Here is a 22,077-nt window from a genome sequence, read left to right on the forward strand (position 1 = left end):
CACCACCACGTGAGCATCACGCCTGTGCTGAAATTGGTCTGAGTACCCCTCACTGCGGAGCCTAAAGTTCAAGTGCAAGAGAGATATCAGTGTGTATCAGGCTGGAAAAGCATGCTAGTTGTATGGCGTAGGGTGTTTTGAGAGGGTAGGTTTATAGGAGGAGTTATATCAGGTCCACGCCATTCTGCAGTGCGGATTATCTCACTACTACATTCTGTTTGTCCTCTAGGCATGAATCAGAAGCTTAAGAACTTTGTTCCTGCATGATTTTCGACTCTTGTCCCAAGGTCCAGAGTCCATATTGTGAAACTTTTCAGCTTTTTTTTTTTTACTATTGGGGTAATAGCATGCACGTCAGCACTCAGCTCTTTTACATCACTGATGAGTGTTTCTTAGTTTGCTCTTCTTTTCACTCTCAGCACCATGCATCAGTTCCATTGGCCCACTCTAATGTGCTGATATGATAACATCAGCTATTGGGCAATTGTCCACCACCCCTACTCAATCCTTTTACGTATGTAATTGGCAACCTTTCAGATAATCTCTTTCAGATAAAGAGCTATTTTTTTCACAAAGTAGTAAAATCAATATTCCTTTCAAAACATACAATTCACAGAAAATATAATTTTATACTCTTTTCTAAAACAATACAACGTACATGTCGTTTGAGACTTTTCAGATGTTTTGAGAGTCATGTCACCTACATTTCACAAGTGTGTTGAAGCGCTGTAGGGTCCAATTAAATTCTTATATTTCTTTTGAAAATATAAGTCCATGGTACACACAATGGTACATGTTGTGCAAGTCAGAAATGATCTGGCATAATAATAATCGGCCCTCTGTGACACCAAGTACTTATTTGATCTTGTCAAGAAAAATTGTTTTTATACTGCCTGAATGCAATTATTAAAATGTCTATTATGCAGTCAAGTGGAAAAGATTGCATGCATGCAAGAAATACAAACTGGCTTTACCGAGCATTTAGTACAAGTACAATGTGGCCAAATCGTGAAAAAATATTGACAATAACAATAATAATGGTAGTGTTAACAACAACAACAACAACAAAGGGAAGCATAGTGATGCAGTGGGTAGTTTTTCCACCTCACAGCTACAAGGTCTCTGGGTCAATCCATGTTCTCCTCATGGTTGTGGGGTTCTCCGGTTTCCTCTCACCGCCCAAAAACCTAGGTGCAATGGCTACTTAACTCGTCCCTAGGTATGAATGTGTGTGTGAATGGAGCGTGTACCTGCAATTGACTGAGTTTGCTGAAGATGAATGAATGAATAATAACAGCATAACAACAATAATAATAATAATAATTGTTGTTGTGCAGCAGTACCAACAATATGGACAACAATAATAATAAAATGGACAGTGGAAGGTTGTGGGTTTTAGTAGTTGTGAGGATGTGTCATGTACTGTCTCTCAGGTATTATGTGCCGAGTGTTGCACTGAGTCTGTACCTGTACAGATTATCTCTAGTTTGTATAAGTGACAGTGTGATAGTGAGTAGTTCATATCTGTTTAGGGCCTGATAACACTAATTCATTCTGAATTATAGCAACAAGACATTTAATTTAAATTAAATAAATAAATAAAATCAACTGTCTATGGCAAGTTATATTAAAAAAAAAAAAAAAAACAGTTCAAGAGATTGCATTTCCCTTTATAAATGTGGTATTAAATAAGTTGCATTGCCAGACTTTGTCTCCAGACACCTCTTTTCAAGCTGATTGTGACATTAAGTTAAATTTCATTTCAGCAGTTTATTGCTTTGTTGCAGTATAAGTCCACATTTCATTTTGAAATATCTCAGCCTTCCCCCCCCCCCCCCCAATAAATATACATTTTTCCTTTTCACCTAGAAACCAAGGGGATGCAAACTTTTGCACTCAAACGCATAACAACATGGCCGTGCAGGAGTCTACAGTTCGTACAACAGAGTGAAAGTTAAAAAGAAGCTCTCGACTATGGACGAAGCAAACGCAGAAACTTCTCGCCTTGTTGCATTTTGCGTTCTTTACATAAATTCAACATACATTTTTCTTTTTTCACCTGTAGAAACCATGGGGATGCAAACTTTTGCACTCAAACGCATAACAACATGCTGTGCATGAGTCTACAATTCACATCACAGAGTGAAGAAGAAGAAGAAGGCGACTTTATTGGTCACGTATATATTACAGCACAGTGAAATTCTTGTCTTCTCATATCCCAGTTTGTTAGGAAGTTGGGGTCAGAGCACCCCTGGAGCAAGGAGGGTTAAGGGCCTTACTCAAGGGCCCAACAGCGGCACCTTGGCGTTGCTGTGGCTGGTACCCCTGACCTTCTGATCAGTAACCCAGACACCAAAGTTAAAAACAAGCACTGACTAAGTACAAAACAAATGCAGAAACTTAAAAAACCTGACTGGCAAGTCTATCTAAACAGATCTGCCTGTAACTTTTTGCCCCATACTTCCTGCTTAGGTACATTTAGTTTCTTTTATATAAATCTATGACACTAAGCAGCATTCAAACTTTAAAACATTCAAAATACAGCATGTTAATTTAAACCCTTAAAAGTTCATTTGAGATTACTCATTCAGTTTGGGGTTTGGATTGTTGTGCCATGGGCCAAGCTTGAGAGGGGGGGAAAAACTGTGCATTTGCTACAGGGTTTAAATATTGCAAGGATGATGTAAGGCCATTTTGCGTGTTCAAGCGTGGCTACACGTACACGGACACACACACGTAGACATTCTGATATACCTCGACCAATAGCTCGACTGCAGAAAGTAAACTCCCATACAGACTCACTGAGACAGCCTCCATTTTAGGCTGAAATAAATAGCGCTGTATTCACTTGCTCCTTGCAGTCTGCACTACAGCCCAAGTGAGGGATAAAGTACCTGTTTCATCGCTCATCACCGGCGGTACACAAAATACAACAACCAAGTAAGAATAATAATAATGTTTTTTTTTTAAAAATATATATAGTTCTGTTATATTTAATCCTGTATTTGAAAAGAATAGTAGTATTGAGAAGCAGCCGTGCAGTTTGGATCCAGTTGGAAACGTGCTGGGTGTGTTTGAGTTGTGTTACTGTAGAAAAATGTACTCCAGGTGAAGTATTGAAGAGACAAATGCAAACTTTTTTTTGTGTAATTATATTTCTAAAAACTTTCTTTAATCGAGTTCAGTGTAAGACTGCTACACGTTTATTCATTCTAACGTACTATAAGTGATCATTTTATGAACGCTGCATGACTCAAAGTATAGAGTCAATACATGTCAAATCTGCAGAACTAGCCCAGACTAATAGACTCAATTCTGCCTTGCATAGTAGAATGGCTCAGTGTTTGCTCTGACTTGGAACAAATCACCAAAGCTCAGAGTACACATAGTCTCTTTCGAAACCCTGTTTCAAACTGACTCCAGCTCATTGGCTTGTCTTCTCGTAGAAGTGAACACTGAGACCATGGATTCAGGGGGAGGAGCACCTCTGGACTGAAGATCAGCTAAATATTTACTAAATGTGCAAGAGGGCAGACGGTTGCTAAATCATAAGGAAAACAAATATGCAGCCATTAAGATTTACTGATTAAACCACATATAATATATCGTCTGATCACTTTTTCCCCCCAGGATGACCCACCAGTACCCGTCCCTTTCTCCAGAGCAGAAGAAGGAGCTGGCCACTATCGCCCAACGTATTGTGGCTCCTGGAAAGGGTATCCTGGCTGCAGATGAGTCCACAGGTTAATGCATGTGTTATCTTAGTTAATCATTCCGAGTTAATCATTGTTGCATGGTGTTGATGAGGAACAAAAGGTTCACTTGAGTCGCGAGGACAAAAAGATTGCACAAAGCCTGGATTGCACAAATAGACCTGTTAGAAAAGAGACAACTGGCTTCAAATGAAAGTTTCTGTTACATTTGCATTACATATGCTTGGAAATAAAGGTACCAAACTGTACTTTTCCTTGTCACTCTGTTGAGATCATCAAGGGTACATATTTATACCTTTAATATATATATATATATATATATATATATATATATATATATATATATATAAAAATTTAGCATGCATAATTGGACCTTGGACCACTTATGTATGTTTTACTTGAAACCTCATACACTGTTATAGGTAAAAGATACGTACTACAGGTATAAAAGATGTACTCTTGGTGGTACTACACAAGCGACAAGAAAAAGTATAGTGGCATGTTGAACCTGAAATTGAACTCGCTGAAATTGCTGACATAATATAATGTCTCATCGTAGGATTGCAAGACAGCAATAACACACAACGGTGCATGTTGTTACAGGAAAATAATCAGTGACGGGACGGTGTTCCATTTCGACCCCAAAGTGGATTATTTTTCAATAACAGGACTTTCTGAAGTGTTTTATTCCTTTTATTTAGTCCGTCCCACTCAGTCCTGCAATTTGTCAACACAAATAATTTTTATTTATTAAAGAATGACGCATCATTCATAATCAGAATTTTTATCCATTTGGAGTTACATTTAACAAGTTAGTTAACCTGTTATCACTTGCATTGTAACTGGTATAAAGTTGTAACCTTGCCAGCTTGTCACATTACTGTGTAACCGGAAAGCCCTCGGTCCTGAAGATTTTTACATGTCGGAAAGTCACAGCTTTAGCGCTTTTACAGATCCTCGCCAAAATCTGTAGGAACAATAACGTATTAGAACAAGCACATGAATATAAACCAATCAGATTTGAGCATTCAAAGGTAATGTGGTATAAGATTTTTTAAAATTGTTTTTTAAATAATCACGTATATCATTCCTGACTCAGGCACCATGGCAAATCGTCTGCAGAAGATCAACGTGGAGAACACAGAGGAGAACCGCCGCTTCTTCCGAGACCTCCTGTTCTCCGTTGATCCCGCCATTTCTCAGAGTATAGGAGGAGTCATTTTCTTCCACGAGACACTGTATCAGAAATCAGACAAGGGTGTCCTTTTCCCCAAGGTCGTCAAGGATAAGGGAATTGTGGTTGGCATTAAGGTAATAATGCTGTTTCTGCACTGTTTGTCGTACAGAACCATTCATCTGAGCCATATTATTACAGTTGCACAGCTGCTTACTCTTGTCTTGCATGTTCAAAGTGCAGTCGATCAGCTCGTTGCTTGGATATGAGGACAAAGTGCACGTAGAGTAATCAAGTATAGAGATTGCGTAACGGCAGAAAAGCTCTTTTCACCGCTAAACTCTAAAACACTGCGGTCCAGATGCAGGCCCAGCAAAGTTTTTTCAGCTGATTAAACACAGGAAAAATACTGTATAAGAACTGATGAGTGTATGAAAAATTATAGTCCAATTTCTTTTCTTTTTCTTTTTTTTTTTTTTAAACATGAACAATTGCAGCTCCTTTACTTTACTTTAGCATTTACTTTAATTACTGTAAACTGTCAATTTCCCTGATGCATCACATCAAGAAAGAAATTTTTTTTTTACCACCACCCTCGATGGTGTGATTAGTGAAGCAGCAACATGGCTTGTTGGTTTTTTAATTGAGGATAAAACCAGAATGTTTCATGATGATTGGACATCATCAAGTCCGTAGTGTCCAAAGTGATAACGTAACGCGCTAGTGTGATTTAAAACATAACCGTTTTCAATAGCCATGAAGTATTCAAAGGAAACTGAATTTCAACAACAGTCATGTTAGTTCGTTATCCAGGGTTTTGATGTAACTGAAGCTTCACAAATGACAGAGGCATGATGTAATTTTAGGTCTAAATTTGCAACAGGTTAGACCAGCTTTACACACACACACACACACACACACACACACACTGTCTGTAAGAATTATCCATTGAAAATCATCTTCACATAATATAATCTGTGTCCACAAATGGAAAAATCCCTTACTGTATTAATTGGTACTCTTTATTGTCTTTCTTTAATAATGCTGTGTTTTGTCTTGTGTTGCCAGGTTGACAAAGGCACAGCAGGGCTGAATGGAACAGATGGCGAGACAACCACACAGGGTAAACCTAGCATGATGGTTCAAGGCTGTTATTAGAATAACGTTCAGCGCTTCATGACTTGATCAGGTCATTTAGATCTATGAGCATCTGTCAGCTCTTGATTAGTCTCTTACCCCTGTGTGTGTTAGGGCTGGATGGCTTGGGTGAACGCTGTGCTCAGTATAAGAAGGATGGGTGTGATTTTGCTAAGTGGCGCTGTGTGCTGAAGATCTCTGACGGCTGCCCTTCGGCTCTTGCTATTGCTGAAAACGCCAACGTACTAGCCAGATACGCTAGCATCTGCCAACAGGTACACCCCCAGAGCACAAACGATTCTGAAACTTGTTCATAATACATGAAGGCATCTGAGCAAGCAAGTAATGTTTTTCTTTTTCTTTTTAATAGAATGGCTTGGTGCCTATCGTCGAGCCTGAGATTCTCCCAGATGGCAATCATGACCTCCAGCGCTGCCAGTACGCCACAGAGAAGGTGAGCTTCCTCTACGACCGTGAAAAGAAAGCAAGAATAAAACTGCGACTCGCTTCAGTCTTAAGATAGTCCTCATTGCAGAACCAATAGGCGGTGGAGCTGGATCTGATCTAACTCCTCCTATAAGCCTAAGCCTTAAACCTAACTTGAACACACACAATGCTGTACAACATGGAAGTAAACAAATAAATTAAATACACGACTCTGCACAGCTCTACCTTGGTAGGAGGAGCTGGATCAGGTCTGACTCCAAACCAATGGACTTTTTGTTCTGCAGTGAGGCATACTTGCCAGTCTTCCTAATCCTTATTTCTTTCATTAGGTCCTGGCTGCAGTCTACAAGGCGCTGTCTGACCACCATGTGTATCTGGAGGGTACTCTGCTCAAACCTAACATGGTCACGGCTGGACACTCCTGCCCCAAGAAGTACACCCCGCAGGAGGTTGCCATGGCAACAGTCAGTGCCCTCAGACGCACTGTACCCGCCGCTGTTCCAGGTGACTTGGAGCACGTTCGGACAGTTTATTAGGAAAGAATCTTTCTTTGAATCTTTACTCACTGTGATTATTTTGTCTTCTAGGCATCTGCTTCCTGTCAGGAGGTCAGAGTGAGGAGGAAGCTTCACTCAATCTCAGTGCCATCAACCAGACTCCACTGCACAAGCCCTGGAAGCTGACTTTCTCCTACGGACGCGCTCTCCAGGCCTCAGCGCTCGCCGCGTGGAAGGGTAAAACAGAAAACCGGAAGGCTGCACAGGAGGCTTTCTGCACTCGTGCTAAGGTGAGCACTGAAATAGGCAACTTTGTCAAAAGGACGTCCTAGGATGGTCCAATTTGTGCCAATGGTGAATAAAATTCATTCTATGAAACAGAAGGGAAGGAGAATCTTTTTATGAAGCAGCAGATGTAGATCTGGCACGTGAACATCATGCTTGTCCTGTTTCCTCCCTCCCTCCCACAGATTAACAGTCTGGCATCTAAAGGCGAGTACAAACCGACAGGCCAGGCTGACCAGGCTGCAACGCAGTCCCTCCACACTGCCAGCTACATCTACTAGACCAAACACACCACCATTAACGCCAACTTTTCCTGGACCACACAAAACTGTGAAAACAAAGTGACCAAAAACTGTTCAAGATAACATTGTATGTAATATTAACTTGATTTCTAGACATATACCTTCTGCATGCGCAGATTCCTATTCTACAACCTTATGACCAAATCTGCAAATGCTTTTTATAAAGATCTTTAATCAAACTATATGTTAAATAAATAAAAGAAACATGCACTGGGGGTTTGTTCTTCTTCTCCTTCTTCTCTAGTACGTGTGAGTCTGAGACAAACATGAATTATACGTTTTAGATCAACAAGGTCCTGTGCTTGTATGTAGTGTGCAGTATGTAGGTCATCAGTCACTGACTGATTGGCAAGAGCCATCATAGAAGTGGGAGTGAAATAGCTGTAGGATAAAGGACGGATTATTCTGCTATGTATGAGGCAAGGTTACTCTTTCTCATAGAAGGACAAACAGAAAACTATCACTAATGACCAGTTCAATTCTCTCTTGTCTTTCTGTGTAAAGAAGTACATTTGAACAAGATTAAGGAAAACCTTGCCTGGTCTTTTTTCAATATTTGACTGTCCAGTTTCGGTGAGCCTGTCCACTGTAGCCTCAGATTCCTGTTCTTGCCTCAAAGTTTGATGCATTGTGTGTTGCGCGAGATGCTTTTCTGCTCGCCCCGGATGTAAAGAGTGGTTACTTGAGATTTTTGTCATTTCCTTTAATACATATTGTTTCTTTTTATGCACTTAAATTTCTTCACCCCATACAAACTCAGTTAAATGAATCAATTCAGACTTACATTTTTTATTCAAATTTTAAGTCCAAATTTTACATACACCTAGGTGGACAATATTCAAACTCAGTTCGGTACAACTCCGCACATTTCATCTTACCATAGATTTCATGAAGGCATTTTGAAACAACTGATTCGAGAAGGATATATTCAGCTTTAATTCGCAATATCATACTTCCAGTGGGTCAAATTTGGTACATACCAAATTGACTGTCTCTTTTAAACAGTCGAAAAGATTTGATTGAAAAACGTATTCAATGCCTTTTAGAAGCTTTTGAGCTTTGAGTTGTCATAACTAGGATTTAACTGGGAGTCTCCTGTGGCTGTATGTAGAGACAGGACCTTTTTGTTCTTGATACCATGGGAAAATCCAAGCAACTAAGAGAAGCCCTTACATTAAAACCAGCATAAAAAAAAGCCAGACTGAAGTTTTCAGGTGATCACCAGCCTTTTGGAGGAGTTTTCTCTGGTCAGATGAAACAAAAACGGGACCATTTCTGCCATAATTTTGGGAGTTATTAACGGAAGAAAAAGGGTGAGGCTTTTAACCATCCAAACTGTGAAGCATGATGGTGGCAGCATCATGTTGTCATGGAATACGGACTGGTGCACTTCAGAAAATAGATATCATGAGGAACGAGGATTATCTAGAAATACTGAAGCAACACCTCAAGACATCGGCCAGAAAGTTAAAACAACTGTGTCTTCCAGGAGGTCAATGATTCCAAGTATACCTCCACAGTTGTAACAAAATGGCTGAAAGACAACAGTATTTTGAGGTAACCTTTCAGGGAAATAAAGTACATTCCCTTATTCATTTAACACAGAAAATGTCTATTAACATGAACGTTTAGCCAAAAGTATACCCTTATGATATCCTGTATAATATATAAACGTTTAATAAATACCAGTGAGAATTGGTAAATTGCTGTTGTATGAGAGGAATAAAACCCTTGGGGGTGCGTTGTCATTGGAAAATAATCAGCATCAAGGTGGTAACAGTTACTCCATCTCACATTAGGCCATTACATCACCCAGCTGTTTGTTTTCCTATAACCACATGCCTCACAGAGGTTTATTCCTCTTGTACCACAGTAATTACAACAATAAAAATGTGTAATTTATATATAATGTGTGCAGTATAGATAATTTTTTTATACATCTTCATTTCTACCATAATCAAGGTTCCATTTTTCTTTATTTTGTGGTACCCAAGTGTTTGTATTTTTTTTTTTTCGTGCAGTGTGTTTAAGTCATTTACAAGCACAGCATTTATTCAAATAATTTTTTTATTTGACTAAACATGAACAACCCAACTACTCTATGAGTACACACATGCAAGAGCAGTATCTAAGTAGCCTTTCCACACTTACAATAAAATAGCACATTTGAAAGCAGCTTGCCAAGTATAAAGGGGAAAAGAAAAAAAAAAGGACAGTGTGCTTAAAAAATAAAATAAAATAGGTCCTTGTAGACAACCTAACCGCTATCTGACTGGGAAAATCTGAATGGTGTGGAGTCTAGAATAGAAAATGTATGGTCGAACAACGACACAAAACTATTTAGTGCTTCGTCGAAAAATGCTTATGATTATCTGAAGCATATATTTTTTTTTTAAAACTCACATGACAAAGTGGTTAAGACCTTATCAATCCGAAACCTATGTAGCCCTTACCATTAAGACCTAACACAAAATAGGAAGACAGTCTATTTTTCGGAAAAGGGAAGCAACAAATGATGGTCTTGTGAAGTACGGAGACACAGTGAGTCAGGCTTTACGGTATGTAGCATGTACGATGTGAATCTAACCTGAGATTCAGACACTACACATTGCTTTGGTGAATGAATGCAGAGGTGTGCATCGAGACTAGGATCCCTGTGAGATCCCTGTGGATCCCCGTGGATCACTCAGTTTCAATTTCATTACCTGCTTAATCCTGGGTAAGGTAGCTGTGGTAGTAATTACTTGATTCTGTATATTTTGGGTAATTAAAACCAGCTAGCTTCATCAGAATATACTGCGACACTGCAGAATCGGTCTTTCTACTATAGCAGGCGGGAGTGCTATTTAAAAAAAAAAATCTTTTCTGCACACCTCTAAACGAATGCATTCTTCTTGAATCCTGAAACACCACTAAATCTAGCATGAGATCACGGATATTTTGTATAGTAACAACCACTGTCCTCACAAACCTTCATATTTTCGACTTTGTCACAATAAAATCCTGCTACACTTGACCCAACACGTTGTATGCTGGTCATGGACACAAGTAGTCTGTATTGTAATGATGAACCTGTCAAAACACGGCATGTGATGTAAAGTTTAGTCTAATAACAACCCTTCACAAATAGCTACCAACAAACTGCAATGTCTTTCTACACCTAGTTACATCAACTGAGAATTATGTGCGAAGTATTGCCACTGACGCTACTACACTTTCTATAAGGTAACTGCAACGGCAGTGAGCATGGAGTGTGAGAATGTGCCGGTATTACCCAACCATATTTGGTAAGAGATTTTACAGGTGCTCAGGAAAGATATTAGAAAGTGGACCCTATTATGTTCTAAACACTTCGGTCTAAAAAAATAACATGAGCACTCTTGATTAAAACGAACGGTCATTTTTAAGCACACTAAAAAGGCAGAAGCTCTCAGATATATGATGTGGGACAATGTCCGTTTGTCATCGCACAACTGTCAAGAAGCCAGTAAAGGAAAATGCTGAAATATCAAACTTTTTGAAATTATGCCACGTTGTTCCCTATTTTCATCATTCAGTTGTATAGTTAAAAACCTCCAATGGACTAGAAACCTTTTTTCTCAGAAAAGGTTTGGCAGAGGGCAACTGGATTCAGTCTCATGGAACACAGGCTGAGGAACAGAGGTCTTCAGACTACAGGTTTCATCGTTTTGGGATTCGTCGAGCCCAAGGTGGTATCATTACAAAAAAACAAAAAACAAAACAAAAACAGCTTGAACTATGCTCTGGAGGCCTCATCACATGATGTAAACCTTCTCAGCCAGGGAGAAGTTATAGACTTCTTTGGTTCTGGGGCACACCACCTTGTCGTCTTGACGAATAGACAAGAGAGACTGTACAGGGAATAAAAAACATCAACATACTATTTAAATACCATTGTATTCATAAAAGCCAAGTAAAATTTAAATATAGCTGCATTTTAAGGGGCCAAACACAAAAGAGGGTAAAGGGGGAGCTACACAAGCATGGCAGGGAGCATCAAGACCAACTGTGAAAAAGAGAAATTTTAGTCATTTGTATATAATTTTAGGCAAAATGGATGAAAAGTCATAAATACAATCAATTGTTATATGATTTAATTGCTTATCATGCTTGACCAATAAGTGGCGCTGTGCCCAATTATATGGGGTGTGGTCAGTGTGGGGTCACAGTGACGCACAAAGTTTGGTGTCAATATGCTAAAGCCTTGCACATATACAGCCTCCGAATCATTTTGGGATCATGCAATCAAATTTGTTGATACGTTAAACGATAACCGTTTGGTATATCAACACGAAATTCATAAGTTTTTGCCAGCATAAACCGAAGATGATCCGAATTGAATTTGGTGAAAATTGGGCCAACAGTCTAATAGGAGTTTGAAAAAGCAAGTTTTCAACAAAATTCAAAATGGCAGACAGCAAGCTGAATCGACTGGCATCATCATTCTCGGCATGACCTATGGTATCTAGCAAGACTAGTCTCATGACAATGGGCAAAAGTAATCAAAAGCTATTAGCATTTTTTTCATTGCAATACAATTGTTGACCACAAGGTGGTCCTGAAAATTTTTGAGTACTTTCGGGGCATGGTCCTGATGACACCTACCAATTTTTGTGACAATGCGCCGAGTCGTTCATAAAATATAGTGTTTAAGATTAAATTCAAAATGGCTGACATTCGAAAATGTAATATCAAACGACTTGTTATGCCCCACTGAATCTGTAGAGACCAGGTTCATGATTTCAGGGCAAACCTTTCATAAGTTATAAAAATGTGCTTTTTTCATATATCATGACCACTATGTGGCACTGTTCTGAAATGATACAGGTACCCTAAGTCATGATGGCTATGACATATACTAAGTTTAGTATGAAAACGTTAAAGCGTTTTGGAGACTCACATCCATATTGGTGTGCTCGCCATTCATTTGTGTGTTGTTCGAGAATGGTTTGGTCTATCAAAAAGCTTTTGATAACTTTTTGTCAGATCGCCTTAGAATTTTGTAAAAATTGGATGAACAATTTTCTAGGAGTTCTAAGAGTTCAAAAAGGTAGGTTTTTTAAAGAAAATCAAAATGGCGGATAGGAAGTTTGGCTGACTATGGCAAAATTGGTATCCATGTTCTCAGAATGACCCAAGGAATGTAATAAGACCAGTTTCATTTCACTACGCAAAATCAAAACCAATTAGCATTTTTTTGGCATTTCATTATAATTTTTCACCAGAAGGTGGCACTGCCCCAAAACATTTAAAGTACCTTCAGGGCATGGTGCCAAAGACACATACCAAGTTTCCTACGAAATGCCAAGGCGTTTTATAATAGCATACAAGTAAAGCATTTTACGACAAAATTCTAAATGGCTGACGCCCAAAATGACCAACAGGGGAAAAACTTGTCGACATGCTGCATCAAATCTAAAGAGACCAGTTTTGTGATTTTTGGCCAAGTTATAAGCAAAAAATTCCATTTTTCATATCTCCTGACCAATAGGTGGCACTGTGCCAAAACACTGCATGTAGCTTCAGGTCATGCTTGTGATGACATGTACCAACACTTGTCTCAATATGCTAAAGCATTGCAGAGATATAGCCTCGTGTCCAATTTGGCGTGCTCTTCGTTGAATTCGTTTGCCCGTTTTATCAAGAACGGTTGGGTCTATCAAAAAACTTTTAATGTTTTGCCAGCATAGTCTGAAGATGATCTGAGCCAATACTGGTGAAAATCGGAAGAACCGTCTAGGTTCAAATAAACAAAAAAAAACTGACCAGTTCTGGACCAAGATTATTTAGACAGATGAAACCAAGGTGAACTTGTACCAGAATGATTGGAAGTGAAGAGTATGGAGAAGGAAAGGAAGGGCTCATGATCCAAAGCATACCGTGTCATCAGTCAAACATGGTGAAGGCAGTGTTATGGCATGGGCATATATGTGGAACTGGGTCAACAGTGCTTATTGATGATGTGACTGCTTTTCACTTATTGAAGGCAAAACTGAAGGCAGAAAGACCTGGCAAAGCACCTCCAGGGAGGAAACTCAGCATTTGGTGATGTCCATGGGTTCCAGAGTGTTCAGGCAGTCAGTTAATGCAATATTTTTTTGGTCAAACTGCTTGAATTAATCCCATCTTTTTCTGCTTCATTTCAAATCCATTGAGGTGGGTTACAGAGACCAAAGTATAAAAATTGTACCACTGTCCAAATACTTATGGACCTGCCTGTATATGTACACACACAGATGTGACAAATTAAAGGAAAAACAAAATGTCATGGCCACCATGAGTCACCAGAACAGCTTCAATGTGCCTTGGCATACATTGTACTAGTTTCTGGAACTGTACTGGAACAATGAACACCATTCAGAAAGCCCTGCAGATTGCGGGAGGCGTCGTCCTGGAAAAGAGCACTCCCATCCTATAGAAATGTTTCTTCAGAGGATAAAGACGATCAGTCAGAAAAAAAGCAGGGGACAAGTAGACCCAAACCATGTCAGCAAAATAAATGCTTGCCCCCCCCACCCTCCCCCAACCCCCAACTCCAACCCCCCCCCACCCTACAAGATTGCCATGCACCTGCTCTCTACTCACATTATAGCCATAAACATAGCCATTAGGCAGCATCATGGGTGGGTTGTTCTCGTTCATGACCTCCCCGGAGATTTTACACACCAGGCGAGAGTTTGCGCAGTGGGCCATGGGGAGAGGCTGAGCCAGTTTGTTCAGGGACTTGCTGCATACAGGACAGTCTGGGTTTTTAGAGGAACCATCCTCTTTGTAACACTGTCTGTGAGCCAAGAGTCAAGGCCAGCAACTTACACTGGTTAGTTTTGGAAAGAGAAAGAAGTTCAGTACTGTTACCAAATCCCTATTCTCTTGAAAATAATTACATCTATATACATGCGTGTATGTTAGAGAATATTTATCGTTCATGAAGAGAAATACTACTCTTAATACCTTTACATAAACTGTTTCTTAACTAAATAATGAAGAATCTTGTGAGGAACCGAACACAGTAAACATACTGATGCTACAAATGACATTTGCTTTAAGGATGTGCAAACATTTGCACTCAACTGTATACTAAGGATGCGTTAACAGTAACTCTAGATGCTATTAGGAAAATGTAGGAAAATGTGGTGTGCTGGAGGTAATCAAGCCCATTGCTGTGAGGATACGGGGTTTTGATGGCAGACAGCCCTGCCTGCAGAGTGATGGTGAACACAGAGTTGTTCCCCAGCTGGTGTAATCTGTAATTGTCGTATCTGAATTGCTGGATCAGCATTTTCCAGCGGCCTGGATCCAGAAGGTCCTACGAGAGACAGCAAGCTTAATGTAAACCATTTCACTGCTTCCAGCCCCAAAGTCTGAAACTGTTCACATCTTTTTTGGGGGGGAAATCGTTTTTCCTGGGCTTTTCCAATCTCAACTAACCTTCCTTGAAACATAATTATACCGGTTTTCTCAGTGATCAGTGGGTGTTTCAAACTGCAGTTGAGTTTAACCTTCATTAACTCCACCTACATTAACCGCTACCCTTCACCTCAATATAGCACACATCAGTGAATAAATATAAGAATCATTTGAGCACTAGCAACTCACACTCTCACTGGGATTCTCATTTATGAGGCCTCACTAGAACATTCTCTCTAGATATTCATATGTACACGTGATTTCAGCTGAGCAGGTACTAACATACATATCCTCGATAGCCAACATTTCCCAACCCTTTCACAGAATTATCGAATTGATCAGGTTAGACACGAATCTGTATCGGTATTAGACACGAATCTGTATCGGTATTAGACATGTTCGAATGCGTTCCCGTTTCTATAGTAACAGCTAATGACTGACGCTTATAATTAACAGATTATAAATGTGCTGTTTAACAAAGAAAACCAATCGTAATTGTTGAAACGAGGAAGCTTTCTGTAAGGAGATGTTTATTTAACATTAATGGAAGGAGTCTTTAGTTTCAAGTGCACATGTTGTTGGTAAATTAATGGGCTATAAGAATAAAACACTTAGGGAGCAGGAATAAAACACTTAGGGGCTGTTCACCTTGGGATAAACCCTAGATCTACACATCCGTTCATTTTGAGATAAAGGACTCCTGTACAAAATCCTCACCTTGTATGGGGAAATGTGAGTGTCGGAAGGAAATGCCAGCATGCCCATCACCTGCCGAACCTCATCCAACTGCCCACCTTCTGCTTGGCTGAAGTGTTTCCGTGCATGTCTACAACACACACGGGTCATTTTATTATTATTTTTTAAAAATTTTTTTACAAACTATACGTACTTAAACAGCCCTTAATCTGTTTAGGTCACAGAAGCAGGTCACTGTACCGTACTGCGTCCATGCGTTTGTTCTGTCGAATGAGCTCGATAAATTCCTGGATCCTTAAACTGAACTCCAGACAGCTCTGAGACAGAGGAGCGATTTTAAAACAGTACGTTAGCAATGTCCCTATGCAAATGTAATACAAGATGACAGTAAAACTGTTATGGAATTAAGTAATAAAATAAGTATAAACTCAGTATCCCAGTATGCAAGAAACAGCAGTGGATTTTAAAGCGCCTTCCAAGACAGCTCAGCCGATCAGATTTTAGATCAGAACCGAAGCTATCCGATTTCTAACTCCGAACTGAACAGCGTTACCTTCATTTTCCTCAGACGAGACTTGTTGTCATGGCACCAGGCCAAGCAGGTGGCTGTTTCCTGCCTTTCAAGTGATTCCTCCACTTCTTTTGCAGTGAGGAACATCTCGATGTTGACCAAATCCTGGCGAATATGTAAATTTATGGAAATTGATTCATCATAAAAATAAAAAAGACTAAAGACAAACGTAGAAACCTTTCCTGACCCTCAAGGGATGAATTTGACATTTTTCGGCACCTCATGTGTCGTAGGTCAGTAATTTAGATAATTATATGTCTGGTTTGATGTACACACACACAGAAAAAAAAAACACCAGAGTGAGGACCAGAGATGCACCTCGATCCCACTTTGTTTGGCGAGCTTGACAGCGGTATTGTAGTAGCCGCAGCGCAGCAGGTGCTCCACCATCATGCGGTCCATGCGTTTCCTCTTCCACACGCTTACGTTAGCCGGCTGGTCGCTGCTGTGCTCCTTCAGGTGTTCAATACGCCGCTTACAGAGCTTAGCGCTCTCGTCTTCAGCCTGGATTGATTCTGCCGCCTTCAGGAGATGTTAAAACGAGCGTTAGAACCCTGTAGATATCATACCCTACACCTCCAATGACCAGAAACCAGAAAACCACCAGATTGAGTGCTGGACCATTATGAAAGTTTCCGAACACCGTGTGTAAAGTGTAATACCACTAGCTCTAAAAAATCTTTTAACATCCAACGTTAAATTCTTCAGTCTCTATACACAACAGAGACATTATAGACTAGAGTCTCTTGAACTTTTGAAAAATAAATTCCATGAACCACTTTAATAAGATTTGTTTATTTCATGAAATGTTCAAATATTAGGCTCATTATTCAATGTGTACAGTAATATGGCAATAGACTGCAGCCACAGAGATTTCAATTCTCAAATTATCCACTGATAGAACAGATTTTTTATTTTTATTTATTAAGTTTCAGATTAAACCTATTTCAGTCACATAGCTTAATATCTATAAATACTCAACAGTAAATACAAGGTGGGTTGCAATTTTTAAAAATCGCAACTATGCTTCATGGTCTCCACTTGCGCAGCACTGCTCTATACGTGCGTCTCAAAAAATTCGAATATCATGGAAAAGTTCGTTTTTTTCCGTAATTTAATTCAAAAAGTGGAACCTTTCATATGTTCTAGATTCATTACACATAAAGTAAAATATTTGAAGCCTTTTTCTGTTTTAATCTCAATGATTACGGCTTACAGCTCACGGAAATCACAAATCCACTATCTCAAAATATTAGAATAAAGAATTTATAAGACAGAAACCTCGACCTGAGAAGAGCTCTAATCAGCGAGTTAACTCAAAACACCCGCAATTGCACCTGTATATACTTTAACACTTTTATGTGTTTAATCTGTGTAACTACTCAACGGACATTTTGTTAGAATGAACACCAGCAATGTAGCTCCAAATCAATTCAGTGGAATTCTTTCTTTATTTTTTTAAGACCACTGATTCACAGTTCCAATATTTAATTTGCTAAAATTCCTCAAAACCACCCTCACATGTTATTTGAATGGAAGGAAACTTGAGCTATCATGGTGCTAAAATGATACTGGAAAGTCCCTGACCATGACTGGTCCTTTATTTCAGTCCAACAACATTTTGCTAAAAGGATTGGAAGAAACCTTGCAGACTGAGAAGTGGCTCATTTATGGTGGAAAAGCCTGGAAGGAATAAGAACTGGGCCAGCTTGATGGAAAAGAGCTATCAGAGTCCCTTTGTTGCAAATATAAAGAAAAAAAAATTATTAAATAAAGCACATGATTTTTTTTGGCGATTAAATGGGGTTTTTTGACGATTAAACTTGCTAAGGAACTTACCTTCCGTTTGAGTGCGCTTAATTTCTCCACCACACCATCCAGCAGGGAGACCACAGAGTCCACAACAGGGAAGGAGCTGCTCAGGGTCTTCTCCAGCTCGGCCACCACCATGGTCACGTGACTCGTCTCGCGGTCTATGTTCTTCTGCGCTGCACGGAAGCGCTTATTCAAGGTCTCATAAGGAACCTGCGGAGGACAAAACCATGAATCAGGTCATGAATCAACTATGTCAGTTGATAGGATAAAGATAACCATTATTGATTCATTAAAGGAGCTACTCCTGTTCGTATTAATAGTTTCCTTTTGGTCACATGGATTGGTCACTTGGATGTAAACATACAAGATACACTCACTCCAGCTGAGATTTATTATAAAGTATGACGTACAGTGCGGTGAAAAATTATTTGGAACCAAGAGGCCTAAACCTGTTCCAGCATGACGATGTGCCTGTGCACAAAGCGAGCTCCGTGAAGACAAGGTTTGCCAAGGTTGGAGTCGAAGAGCTCGAGCGTCCTGCACAGAACCCTGACCTCAACCCCACTGAACGCCTTTGAGATGAACGTTAACGCTGACTGCACCCCTGACCTCCTAACCAAACATCAGTGCCTTTATCTCACTCTATCTAGCTCTTATGGCTGAATGAACACAAATCCCCATAGCCACGCTCCAAAATCTAGTGGAAAGCCTTCCCAGATGTTCAACAAGCACATACGGGAGTAACGGTCAGGTGTCTACAAACTTTTGGCCATATAGTGTATATGCTTCCTTACCTCACATTGTCCTGTTAGAGGTATGTGCTAATTTGGTATTGGTGATACTCTCACCAACCACTTTATTAGGAACACCTGTACATTTACTTATTCATGCAATCACCTAACCAGCCTATTACGTGGCCGCATAATAAACAATGTAAATTCACATCAAACGTTAGATAATAAAAAATGATGATCTCTGTGACTTTGACCGTGGCATGGATGTTGATGCCCGACAGGCTGGTTTGAGTATTTCAGAACTGGCTGATCTCCTGGGATCTCTAATTTCCGTGAGCCTGAACCCGCCGTATCCTCGGATTCCTGTTCTCGGCTGATGGGATTGTAACCCGGCGTGGTCTTTCGCTGTTGCGGCACTGACACATCCACCACGAGGTTCACCATGTTGTGCATTCTGAGATGCTTTTCTGCACACCGTTCTTGCAAAGAGTGCTTTGAGTTATCGCAGCCTCCCGGTCAGCTCAAACGAGTCCGACCGTTCTCCTTTGACCTCTAAAAACAACAAGGCGCTTCCGCCCGCTGTCACTCGCTGGATGTTTTTAGTTTTTCCCCACCGTTCTTCGCGAACTCTAGAGACACGAGTCCTGTGTGAAAATCCCAGAAGTTTCTGAAATACCCAACCCAGCCCATGATTCCAAAAAAATTATGAGCTGGATGCCATTGAAGATCATTCTAAAGATTAACGCAAGTCATCCGTGGATTCCGTCGGCATGGTTTATAAGACGACGAACAAATTAATTCACCCGCTTGCAATGTCGTGCCTCCAACGGTGGACACGAATGATCTGGATGTGCTAGGTGCATCTGACAGGAAGCAGCACAAATGAGCAGATCGTGGCATTTAAATTCTCCCTGCGTGCACACGGACGGCAATGCAATGCAATGACTACAGATTCTCTCTGGTTTAAGCTCAAGCAATCCACAGATATTAAGCATCTCGACATGAGGCTCTCCCGAGCAGTGTTACAGCATGCTTCATGCTTGAAGGAGGAGGAGGAGGAGAGAAAAGGAAAAAAAAAAAGCAGTGGCGCAGAGAACAAAGGTGGCAAAGCAGCCATCACATGTTCTGCCATGATTGTGCACACGTGAATGTGATCGGGATGTAGTTCATCTGCATGCACAGACATCCTGGTCAGTGTGAGCATTTCCCGCATGGGCATGTTATTGATCAGCACCTACATGTGTCTTGTACAAAAGAGTACACCGATTGCATGTGTGCACAGTGCTCCTGTGTGTGCGTATAATTACAATCACTAGGGAAGGTTAGTAGATAATGCAAGCTACAGTATTTATCTTATATGGATGGCAAGCTAACGGCAAAAATAATCAGAATGGGATGTTGAATTGACGCCATGTTAGCTAGTAGCAATCTCAGGCCATTTTAGTTCCAATGCACCGTTTATTTCATTCAGGAGGTAGCTGGTTGTTTCAGTGGGCAGTTAAAACAGCCGTTGCCTGCAGGGGAGGCTATAACATGATCCGATGAGCATCAGAGCGTTTCTAATGACATCCAGAATTTAAAGCTGATTTTACTAAACAAAGCACGCTAACGGAGCTGGGTTACATTTACGGCAGAGACTGGACAAAAACAACTTCGTTCTATTTTTTTGTTTTTAAACCAGTACACTAACTAAAACCTTGATATCCAATAAATCTCTCATTCCTCCCCCTTCCTGTCTATCTGTCTGTCTGTGTCTCCCCCCCTTTCTCTCTCTCTCTCTCAGCTGAGTTGTTTTGCTAACTTGTTTAGCTTTAGCTCCCTGAACAAACCCGCACAGTTGTACATTGATTCAAAATCTCCTGACATCTCATTTAAACTACAGTGTTCGCCACACAGCTGGCCTAAACCAGCTTAACCGGACCCGACCGTTCTCACGAGTGTGTCGGTTAAAAAATGAAGCAGTTACCAACCTTCAAAGTTGGATATTCTTGAACCTTAAGAGCCATAGAGAGTTGAGCAGCTGTTTCTTGCACCGCCATCTTGGTTTTGGGGAAACCGCTGCGCATGCGCAGAGCAAACCGAGGCGCTAGTGACAGATACGCTTGTTCATGAGTCGCCCTTACAGTGGATTTCACAGTAAAAGGTTTCTCTAGTGCACCCTGCTGACGATATGAGGAATTACAGCTCTGAAATGTTGAACCTTGCTAAGGGAATTAATTAGATATACGCTGTATGCACTGTAAGTACCTGATCATAACATAAGTTATGTGGGTCTTCCCTTAAACTGTTGTGCACAACTGTGTAGCGTTTCTTTGCATGCTGTAGCATTCAAATTTGTGTGTATTCCCATTGATATTTTACATTTTTAGTACACCTGGGTGACTAGGAACAGGAAATTGTTCAACCAGGACTTCCTGTTTCACAGGGGTATAAATATAAGGTAACAGACAGGCCAAATTCCCTTAGTCATTCATAACAACGGGTAAGACCGGGGAATATAGCTGTGATGTGCGGCAAAAGGTTGTTAAGCTTCACAAAATGGGAAGAAAATAGTACAAGCATTGAAAATGCCCATTTCCACCATCAGGGAAATAATTAAGACGTTCCAGTCAACTGGAAATGTTATGAATTGACCTGGAAGAGGACGTGTGTCTATATCGTCTCAACGCACTGTGAAGAGGATGGTTCGAATAGCCAAAATATCTCCAAGGATCACGGCTGGAGAATTGCAGAAGTTAGTTGTGTCTTGGGGTCAGAAAGTCTCCAAAGCTACAATCTGAAGTCACCTACATCACCACAAGTTGTTTGGAAGGATTTCAAGAAAAAAGCCTCTACTCTCATCCAAAAACAAACTCGAGCGTCTTCAGATTGCCAGACACTACTGGAACGTCAAATTGGATCGGGTTCTATGGGCAGATGAAACCAAAATAGAGCTTTTTGGTAATAAACACCCGAGGTGGTTTTTGCACACACAGAGAGGTCGCCATATGGAAAAGTACCTCATGTCCACGGTTAAATATGGTGGTTGCTCTTTAATATTTTGGGGCTGTTTTTCTGCCAGAGGACCTGGATATTTTGTTGGGATACATGGCATTAACAAATATCAAATATCTACAGATATTAAATGAAAACCTGACTGCCTCTGCCAGAAAGCTTCAAATGGGCCGTGGTTGGATCTTCCAGTAGGACAAATACATCAAAATCAACACATAAATGCTTTACTGACCACAAAATCAAGGTCCTGCCATGGCCATCCCAGTCCCCTGACTTGAAATCCA

At 40.3% G+C, this 22,077-nt stretch overlaps 2 protein-coding genes across 2 annotated transcripts; one reads left to right on the forward strand and one right to left on the reverse strand.

The window, feature by feature from the left end:
* Positions 1-2,782: 2,782 nt before the first annotated feature.
* On the forward strand, positions 2,783-7,770 carry aldob (aldolase b, fructose-bisphosphate). The gene is made up of 9 exons (XM_053631694.1): positions 2,783-2,940; positions 3,631-3,743; positions 4,813-5,024; positions 5,956-6,010; positions 6,139-6,299; positions 6,395-6,478; positions 6,801-6,975; positions 7,059-7,258; positions 7,439-7,770. Exons 2-9 carry the CDS (start codon positions 3,632-3,634, stop codon positions 7,532-7,534), a joined length of 1,095 nt encoding a protein of 364 aa, XP_053487669.1. The 5' UTR covers positions 2,783-2,940; position 3,631; the 3' UTR covers positions 7,535-7,770.
* Positions 7,771-9,567: 1,797 nt separating this feature from the next.
* On the reverse strand, positions 9,568-20,943 carry maea (macrophage erythroblast attacher, E3 ubiquitin ligase). The gene is made up of 9 exons (XM_053631693.1): positions 20,770-20,943; positions 18,090-18,275; positions 16,569-16,772; positions 16,233-16,355; positions 15,920-15,996; positions 15,701-15,809; positions 14,749-14,882; positions 14,162-14,357; positions 9,568-11,427 (listed from the first exon to the last, which is right to left on the reverse strand). Exons 1-9 carry the CDS (start codon positions 20,863-20,865, stop codon positions 11,332-11,334), a joined length of 1,221 nt encoding a protein of 406 aa, XP_053487668.1. The 5' UTR covers positions 20,866-20,943; the 3' UTR covers positions 9,568-11,331.
* Between the last annotated feature and the right edge of the window lie 1,134 nt (positions 20,944-22,077).

Source organism: Ictalurus furcatus, chromosome 8, assembly GCF_023375685.1.
Source record: "Ictalurus furcatus strain D&B chromosome 8, Billie_1.0, whole genome shotgun sequence".
NCBI classification, from domain to species: Eukaryota; Metazoa; Chordata; class Actinopteri; order Siluriformes; family Ictaluridae; genus Ictalurus; species Ictalurus furcatus.

Coding starts and splice junctions, on each gene's coding strand:
- aldob (XM_053631694.1), top strand. CDS start 3,632: ATGACCCACCAGTACCCGTCCCTTTCTCCAGAGCAGAAGAAGGAGCTG. Junction 5,025..5,955: donor GAATTGTGGTTGGCATTAAG/GTAATAATGCTG, acceptor TTGTGTTGCCAG/GTTGACAAAGGCACAGCAGG. Junction 6,976..7,058: donor TGTACCCGCCGCTGTTCCAG/GTGACTTGGAGC, acceptor TTTGTCTTCTAG/GCATCTGCTTCCTGTCAGGA.
- maea (XM_053631693.1), bottom strand. CDS start 20,865: ATGCGCAGCGGTTTCCCCAAAACCAAGATGGCGGTGCAAGAAACAGCT. Junction 15,997..16,232: donor CTCGTCTGAGGAAAATGAAG/GTAACGCTGTTC, acceptor CCTCTGTCTCAG/AGCTGTCTGGAGTTCAGTTT. Junction 14,883..15,700: donor CTCACATTTCCCCATACAAG/GTGAGGATTTTG, acceptor TGTCTCTCGTAG/GACCTTCTGGATCCAGGCCG.